This window comes from Zingiber officinale, chromosome 11B (genome assembly GCF_018446385.1).
Source record: "Zingiber officinale cultivar Zhangliang chromosome 11B, Zo_v1.1, whole genome shotgun sequence".
Taxonomy (NCBI): domain Eukaryota; kingdom Viridiplantae; phylum Streptophyta; class Magnoliopsida; order Zingiberales; family Zingiberaceae; genus Zingiber; species Zingiber officinale.
In genome coordinates, this window is record NC_056007.1 from 86,843,945 (window position 1) to 86,852,905 (window position 8,961).

The 8,961-nt window shown below is 37.3% G+C and overlaps 1 protein-coding gene across 1 annotated transcript; it reads right to left on the bottom strand.

Annotated features, from left to right (window-relative positions):
- Positions 1–6,870: 6,870 nt before the first annotated feature.
- LOC122034154 lies at positions 6,871–8,520 on the bottom strand. The gene is made up of 7 exons (XM_042593277.1): positions 8,422–8,520; positions 8,270–8,356; positions 7,964–8,164; positions 7,692–7,862; positions 7,572–7,625; positions 7,340–7,486; positions 6,871–7,245 (listed from the first exon to the last, which is right to left on the bottom strand). The coding sequence occupies exons 1-7, from the start codon at positions 8,518–8,520 to the stop codon at positions 6,871–6,873; spliced, it is 1,134 nt and encodes a 377-aa protein (XP_042449211.1).
- Positions 8,521–8,961: the final 441 nt, after the last annotated feature.

Sequence of the window (8,961 nt, forward strand, 5' to 3'; positions counted from 1 at the left end):
GAGGAAATGTTTGATTTATTTATTTATTTCTTTTCTTTTTTTTATTTTTTATTTTATTTTTTTTTGCTCTTTTCCTTCGTTTCTCACCTCTGTGCCCTAGCCATCCTCACACCGAGCCTTTCCCTTTGTCTCCCAACCTGGCACCGCCCTCCCTCGCGTCGCTTCCTCTTCTCCCATGCCTACAAAGCCCTTCGGCCAAGGGAAAGCCTCGCCCTTTCTCTTCTCCCCTCCTCTTCGCCAAGATTCTTCTCCTCCTTACGATTGGCGACTCTCATCTTCTCTTCTCGGTGTCGTCGGTGCAGATTAGGCCTCTTCCTTTCCTCTGGCTTATGCAAGCAGTGGCGTCTAGCCTTCTTTCACTGTCGATCCACCATCGTCGACACTCGAGGGCCCACCTGACGCCGCTATTGCTATCCTTTTTCTTGGCCACAGAAACTTGGCGTTAGCAAGAACCCGAGTTCCCTTCTCGTGTCGTTGCCCTAGATCGTCGCCCAATGCCTGAGGTACATCTCGTGCCCTAGCCTTAGTCCTTCTTCAATAGAGCTCTCTTCGCTAGTGCTGACCTAGGATTTCCGGCGGCCAGATTTGAGGTAGGTTTTCTTCCTAGATATGGTTTTAGATGTTTGGGTGTTGTATTCATGAATTGGATAACCAAAATAGAGTTGGGCAGATCAGGGGTTGATGCTGTGGTTTGAGACTTCAGTACCACTATTCATTGGTCCTGGCTGCCGGGATTTGGTATTTGCCGAGAGCCATCAGTCAACACTTTTGGGGTAAGACTGTTAAATTAAGTATGAATTTGATTATATGGTTAAATGATAGGTTCATATTTGGGTGAGTTAGGTTGATTTATGTGATCGAGCTAACTCTACTTTGATCAATCGATGTGATTAAAGGAGTTAAACATTTATTCATGGATTAATTAATGATCGTTAACTAGAGTTTTCCCTAAATGGTTTGGGATTGAATTTAGTTAAATGTTGTATATGCACTTAGTTTAATTATGTATGTTGTTACAGGACTTTGATTCGAGACGTGCGTCTCGACGTGGGATCTATTTTGGATACGATCTCCATTTTTGGGGCGGGTACCTTTGACTTATCTTTTTGATATTGTCATTCTGATATGCTTAGTAGGTTATAACTAGTAGTACTTCATGTCCCTGTATGCATGTACTTATGTAGTGGCATACAATACATTATCGGACACAGATCTAGCTACTAGTTATTACTTTGCATGTGTACCTAGTTTACTACTTGGCATGTGTACCTAGTTTACTACTTGACATGTGTACCTAGGTTTCTTATCTGACATGTGTACCTAGATCATTGTTAGGGACTCGATTTTCCTTTTGGTACACATTATGAGGAGGCTGGTATTTCACGAGTTACATGCTTAGTGTCATGCACCATTTTGCATGATTGCATATTGAGCGATTATCAGCTCCATTATTATTCAGCACATCGCCAGTTACATGAATCTTCACACACAACTACTCATGGGTTAGTGGTATATCAGGCAGGGTGTGTGGCAGTTTTGCTTTGTCAGGCTCCGCGGGTCCGCTCATGGGTAGTGTTGACTGCAGCGTGGTAGCGGGCAGGGATCCCTCCTCTAGACTGTTTCAGGGAGATGAGAGCATTGAGCTCTCCCACTATGATTTGGGGTAGGAGGATAGGTGTGCTCCAACATCATCCTGTCCACTCGGTCACTCAGGAGTAGTGATGGCAAGGTGCACAGTTGTCATAGCCCTACCCACTTGGTCTCACCATCATATGTGAGATGGCTGACTGGCGTCAGAGGTGATCATGTCATTTGCATCATATGTGATCCGGCGGTAAAAATCCGGAACCCCATAAGAAGGAGTCAACGCTGAGGGGAGGTCAAAGGGTCCAGTGGCTCGCCGGAAAAGGACGAGCCGACCGGACTCGGAAGAAAGGGAAATCTGCTAGTAAAAGGCACCCTGGTAGGGACCAGGGTTCCGACGCTCAAATGAAGCAGTGCATAATGACCGAGCGGAAGGATGTGCCGCCCGGCCGGCGCAAAGAATTAAGGCCGTCCGGACGACGTTCTTCGCCCGCCCGGCAGGCCGGGCGTCCCGGTCAGGCGGTGGGTAAAAGACGGGGACATCTTCCGACAGCCGTCAAGTCGTATGGCTATGCCATACTTCTAGTCTGACAACGGGGGGTCCTGCTGTCCCATCGAAGAACATGCTCGGACTGTAGCAGTATGGTGTCAGGTAAGCTCTCTAACAAGTGCATACCGGGGTATGGGTTGCTGACACGTATGCACCTCGGTGGGCGTGCATTAGTTCCTTCTCCGTCCTATATAAAGAGGCTATTGTTTCGCCAAAGGTACGCATGAGACAAGCTTGGCAGCCACTTTTTCCACCACTTACCTGACTTGAGCGTCGGAGGGTCGTCGCCGGGAACCCCTTCCCGGCTAGACTCTTGTGCAGGATCGCCGGAGCTTCGTTCGACCAGCCGGAGATTCACTCCATCGACTAGGAGCGTGCCACGTGCCCAGCGTCCTTTGGTTCAACGATTCGGACAGGATCAATATGCATGGATTGCATTTATTGTTTGTGATTGCTGCATTTTTGTAGTTGCATATGATTGCCATGCATACAGGGACATGAGGTATTTGGTTTGACGAACCTTATGTCAGGATAAGAGGCCCTGGTGAGTACAACTTATTTGTTTGTTCAGTTTTTGCATTTCCTGCTATTGATCAGGAGACTGTACTCCATGATTTTTACTGTTAGATATATCTTGCTATGCATGTCAGCTTAATACCCGCTAAGTTATTGAACTCACCCCGTTGCTTTATTTCTATTTCAGGTTGAGACTGTCAGGAGGTTCCAGTTATTAGTCCCCCACCTCGTGTATATATGGTTTTCTACTTGCAGACTTGGTTTCCTTGTTTTGTGATCTACATACTTGTGATGTGTAGATCTTGTACTCGTGGATTTTACATCAAGTTTTGGTCTACTACCCTTGTTTTTCGCTACGATGATTTTTTGTTGTGGGTTGTGTTTTCCTCGAGTAGGGAGTATGTTAAATTAAACTGTGTGGTTATGAGTTGATATATTGTCAGCCTGAGGCTGTATGATTATAAACTGCCCTGGAAAAGTAATCCACGCAGTTTATAATCATACAGCCTCATGCTGACAATATATCAACTCATAACCACATAGTTTAATTTAATATACAGCCTCAGGGGCGTGACAGGAGACTGTAGGGACTCCCCCGGGGTGTGACATAATCGATTTTTCTTTGCACACGGATATACATTCGGACGGATTGTGTGTAACGACCACTCTCCTTACTACTACTCTCTAAGGGTGGACGTTACTTAACTACTCATTCTACTTAACTGATATTGCTTACTCTAAAGATAGTAACACTTAACCCCCTTTAACTACTCCGGAAAATAAGAACAGAACATGTAACTTACAGCAACTAATGCATGCAATTCAAGTGTAATGACTGTATCATATTAAAATTTCCAGGCAACCTTAGCTAACAATAAGGAAAATAGTTAACCCATCAATGAATTCCCTAGCAGCACGAAATAGAAAATCCGATTCCAAAATTTTCTTATCAACTTAAATAAGGAATTAATCTTAATAAATTCTTTAGCAAGGTCCCAAGGCTTCCATAGTCCAGACATCACACATCCATCCCACACCTCCTTGTCGCCTTCCTTCACTGTAGCTTTCCTTTTCCTTTATCTGTAGTAAGAGGAAATGCAACTATAAGCGGATGCTTAGTAAGCGCTATCTAACTCGTAAAACTCGGATATGCATGTGTACAAAAAGGAATCTAGAAACTGAATGCTTTAAAAGAAAAGCTGCTCATGCTCATCTAATAGCAAAGGAACCGAAATCAAAGAAATCAATACTACAAAGCTAAAGGACCGACTGGTCATACCTGTCAAGCTAACAGAGGAATCAAAACAGACTGAAATGCTAAACATGTAAGGCTGCTCATGCTTGCAAATAGCAGTAAGAAAGTCTAAACAGCATGCTAGAATAAAAGAACTAAACTTACTGGTTTTTAAACCTATGTGAAGCTTATTTCATTTATTCCCAAACTTATACTCTTATACTTCAAAATAATAATCTCTTGGGCCTAGGCTTAGTACCATTGCACGCTCTCTAATAGAAACTGAGGTAGCGAGCCACCAGTCCTAAGAGGGTAAAGACCTTGGTCTTACCAGGGCCAAGACCTCGGAATTGGTCACCTGGATTTATTTAACGACAACCTCGGAAGTCGGGTACTAGCCTTTTCAAATAAAATACATATTATCTTTAAATACTTTTAAAATGAAGCGCCTCGGCATTTCTTCAAACACTTGGTGTATGTTTGATCTCAAATTCTGGAATTTGGGATCAAATTAAATCCTTGGTCTTTTCTTACTTATAACTACTCAAATATATGATCTGTTCATGCTTAATAACTCAACACGAACTAAAAACAAGCAAATTGGGATGCTAAAGGAACATTTAAAACTATATGCTGGAGCGTAGGTAAGGTTGTCCGTTCTAATTGGAAAGCAGAAAAGGTCTAAACGACATGGTTAATAAAGTTGTTCTTGTTCATTGTAGTAACAGAGCAAACCAACATGGTATACTTAAAACACAGGCTATTCATGCTCCCTAAATCAGTAACAAAACTAAAAACTGAAATACTAACATGCACAATCAAGAAGCAAGAAAACTCAACTAACATGCTAAGGGTAAGGGATTGTTCGTACTCCATAAATAGCAAAAGAAAATCTAAACTTGCTGGAATTAGACTTCTATTAATTGTCTGTTGAAAAACTCAAACCAAAGAAGGAAACAAAGATCCGAAACTACTTCTACTACAGGCGAGAGCACTTACCTATGTGTTCTTGAACTTACAGCCGAGAAGAGAAGCTTCTAGGGTTTCAGAGGGCTTGAAATCTCGGCCTCTTCTTTATGCCTACGGGTTCTCCTCGACGAGAGGGTCTCGAATCTGTGAAGAGCTCACGGAATTACCCCTTGGCCAGCCGCCGGAGATGAAGCTGCTTCGTTTTCGCCCGAGCAGCGCCGTCGCACGCGAGAGAGGAGAGGATGAGAGGGTTTTGGTCGTGAGGAAATAACCCGATTCCTTTTTATACCAATGGGTATTCTCGATTTCAGTTATTACTTAAATTTATTTCGCCATCATTTTGATTATGAAACACTTGCTTAAGTGCTTGGCTATCGCGCTTTGCTTAAGTCTTGGATCGGGTCGGAGGTTGCGGGTTCGAACCTCGGTTGAACTTCTTTATTTTTTGCAACTTCTTTCTTTTGGTAAAAATACCAAACGAACTCCGAAAATTTCATAAAAATATTCTAAAATTTCCTAAAAATCTCTAGAATATTCCTAAAGCATTTCTAAATATTTATAAGCACTTTTTAGAACTCCGAACAATGAAATTTGGGGTGTTACATTGCGACCACCGGAGGAAGTTGTCACCATTTAGACGGATGCTAGTGATCTGGACTGAATGAGAGTTGGAATGATGTTGTAGGTCTCAGAAGGTTTTACCATAGTGGCAGAGATTGTAGTAGTTTTGGACATGACTTCTGACATAGCTTTGATACTAACTTAAAAAATGAGGAAGAAATAATTGCTTATACAAAAGAATAGATAACTCTCTTGTTTATAAAGAAAATTTATCATCGAAAAAAAACTAATGAAAAGAAAATTAAATAATAAGAAAACTAATTAAAGTTAATAATTGATAAATATTTTTTTACTATTTTTTCTGATTCGCATATCTTTGATTTTAATAATGACAAAATTTTCAACACTAGCAAATAATAATTATGATTTAATTAGTTTAATTATTTACTGAACATGTTGTTTCGGCTATTGACAACTCCATAGAGATAAATAGTGTTCCACAATAATTTGTTCCCCCTGCAAACAAGTTTGCTTTGACCTTTATCTCCAAATTCAGAAAAAAAAAATGCAATTGTTTTATAGAAATTTATCAAAAGATGAAAGTTTTTTAAGGGTAACATTGGTATGGTCGAGAATTCTATTAAAATCGAACTTATCAAACTAATCATTTATTTTAACAAACCGAACTAATTCAAGTTTGTCACTAAAATCGTAAATCGAACTAATATAAAATAATTAATTTGGCCGGTTATCAAATTAATCAAAGCACTTTCACACTTGATTATAATGTATCAGTTGACTATTGACAGTTCAATTTAATTGTTTTACCTGAATTTAAATTTTATAATTGAAATTGAACAGAATAAATTGAGATTAATTTTTTAAAAATATAAATTTTTGATTTAACCGAGTCAAACTTTTAAAATAAAATGATTCGTTCGATTATTTAGATTTAACTGAGATTTTGCTCACTCCTAAACATGGGATGGTAATGAAGAGGTAAACATCAGTTATCTTGATGCAACCAAGCTACCACAACCAATGCAAAGTGCACTCTTATCTTCGATGGGCTCTAAGATAGAAATGCATGTGCATCAATAGGATTTACAACCATTAACCTAGTTACAATTGATGCACATGCACGAGTTCATATTTGAGTCTAATCCATAGATGTGAATACATAATTCCTCTCTATAAAAGAGAGAATCTCTTGGACATTTGGAAAAGGATTATGATGTAGAATGACTTTGATATTACAATGGAAGGTTGGGTTTGGGCATGAAAAGAATCCATTTTGGATCTGGCCAGTGTTTTATTTTGGCGCGAAATAATTCCATTAAAAAACATATATCTCAATTTAATAAAATTTTCTTGCACAATATGGAACAATAGTAAAAAAGAGTTGACATAAATTTATTAATGAACCTTAGATAATTTGTTACAAACAAAGTTGGTATCACTTTTTGAATCCTCCAGGTCCTCCATAATTAAAAATATATTTATCTTTATCATCAACATAACGATAACCTCCTACACTATAATAATCTTCGATATCAGCCTCAGGATCAATAAAATCCGGATTCAAACCGTACAAGTTATTCATGTGATCCACAAATTGAACTTGAATGAAAGAAGCAGTTTTAGTACGTCCTTCTTTAATTGGATGACCACTACCCATCGGAGGGCTTGGGACATTCAAGTGAGAGTAAACACGTCCACCCATTTGAATAGCGCTTGCATAGTGATCCATCTTAGGAAGTAATTCCTTAGGAAAATACCCAAGAGGTAACTGATCATTATAAGTAACCCACCAATTCCCTGTATTAGAATCCTATAAATGAAAACACACACAATTTATTAATAAGGATTAACCTTCAATAAAAATAACATAGCACATTTAGAAAGGAAAAAAATAAATAAATTACCCTAGCAATTAATATGGGTAGATATTTTTGTTCACCGCCATATGTGGAAAATTGAGAAATAAAACTTCCAGGTCCATAAATATTAGTGGTGCTAACAAAACCAGCGCATTCCAAATTCAAGCATCCTTTTTCCCCATACCCATCACTCTGAAAACACGTAAATAAATAATTTACCTAAGAATATATATATGAAGCTAAAAGAATTAAAAATATATAAAATATTTATACTTACTGTCCAAAAAGTAAAAAATCGAGGATAACTAGAATTGTACAAGGCGGGTAAAACCTGTGAAATTAGTATTAGTGATGATATAAAACTAACAATATTAATAAATGATTTATATTAACTTACATGCCAACCCACTTGGATCACATTGACTTCATTGTCTGGAACATCTGTATCACCATAAAGATATATAGCGCTGGATGATGATTGATCAGGTTGTAGATCTGGAAGCTTATGAGTTGTCATTTTGGCGTACGCTCCATAAAATGGACCGCTCAGAGCTTGCATAATTGCATACTATGTATAATACAAATATTATTTATATTTGAACTCTATAAATAATGAATAAAAATTAAAATAATAATAAGAATAAAAGTGAAAAAAAAATTATAACTCACATGCCTTCCCTCCACCATTATGTGGTTATCTATGGCTTGTGTTCTAAATTGGTTTTTCAAGAGCTGAGAGTCAATGAAATCTTGTTTTTGAGCACGGTGGATAAGAACAGTGCCAAAAGGACAAGTATCATTGAATCCATAAAAAGAAGCTGGTTCAGATTTTGTAAGTTTCATTCCTTTTGGAAGATTACTTGGTTTTAACTGCATGTAAAGATTATTAGGCCAGTTAAAGAGCCAAAGGAACTATATCATGCAATAAAAAGCATCATGTATATCAATTTGACAAAATTTTTTAATACTCAGTACCTGAAGAGTGTGATTTTTCAACAGCGGGTGGTCAAATGCTGGTTGCTTGTACATATCAACACAGTCAAATAGATCTCCAGTTATTGTCTGACAAAAAAAAATATCAATAAAAACATTAATTATAAATTCTCAAAAGAAATATTAATAATGACCTGAATGGTTTTAAGCGAATGCTTAGCTTTCTTGTTCCATGATCTTGCTTGTGTCCCACCAATTGAAATAAACACAAGAAATAAAATACGAAGTAACATGATGTGAAATGATATGAAAGTTTAGTATTGTGATATGTTGTAAATCTTGGCCTATTCTCTTGTATATATATAGAGACAAAAATATAAAAATCATAACTAAAATAAAATAATGAAAGGGAAATTATCTGTATTATTTAAATGTTTACTCATTATATCTTAAAATATATACTTAGTAAGATATAAGAATTATTAAATAAAATAAATAAATAAAAGGAAAATTATTTGCAATCTTTTAAATGCTTAATTTATCATTAATGTAGTCTTGAAATTTATATAAAATTATTGTTAAAATTTATTTAAGCTTATCTTTATTCATGTTAAAATAATAAATTTCAAATACCAAATATAAGCCTCAAAATAAAAAATTAAAATTTATACAAAACGCAAGTAATTATATCTCTATTAATACAATCTTAAAATTTAATATTAAAATTAATGTCT

What these genes read in the sequence shown, in the direction of transcription:
- LOC122034154 (XM_042593277.1), bottom strand. Translation starts at nt 8,520, where the DNA reads ATGTTACTTCGTATTTTATTTCTTGTGTTTATTTCAATTGGTGGGACA. An exon ending in ATTCGCTTAAAACCATTCAG is followed by an intron (nt 8,357 to 8,421) that starts GTCATTATTAAT and finishes TTTTTTTGTCAG; the next exon opens with ACAATAACTGGAGATCTATT. An exon ending in GATTTTTTACTTTTTGGACA is followed by an intron (nt 7,487 to 7,571) that starts GTAAGTATAAAT and finishes ACGTGTTTTCAG; the next exon opens with AGTGATGGGTATGGGGAAAA.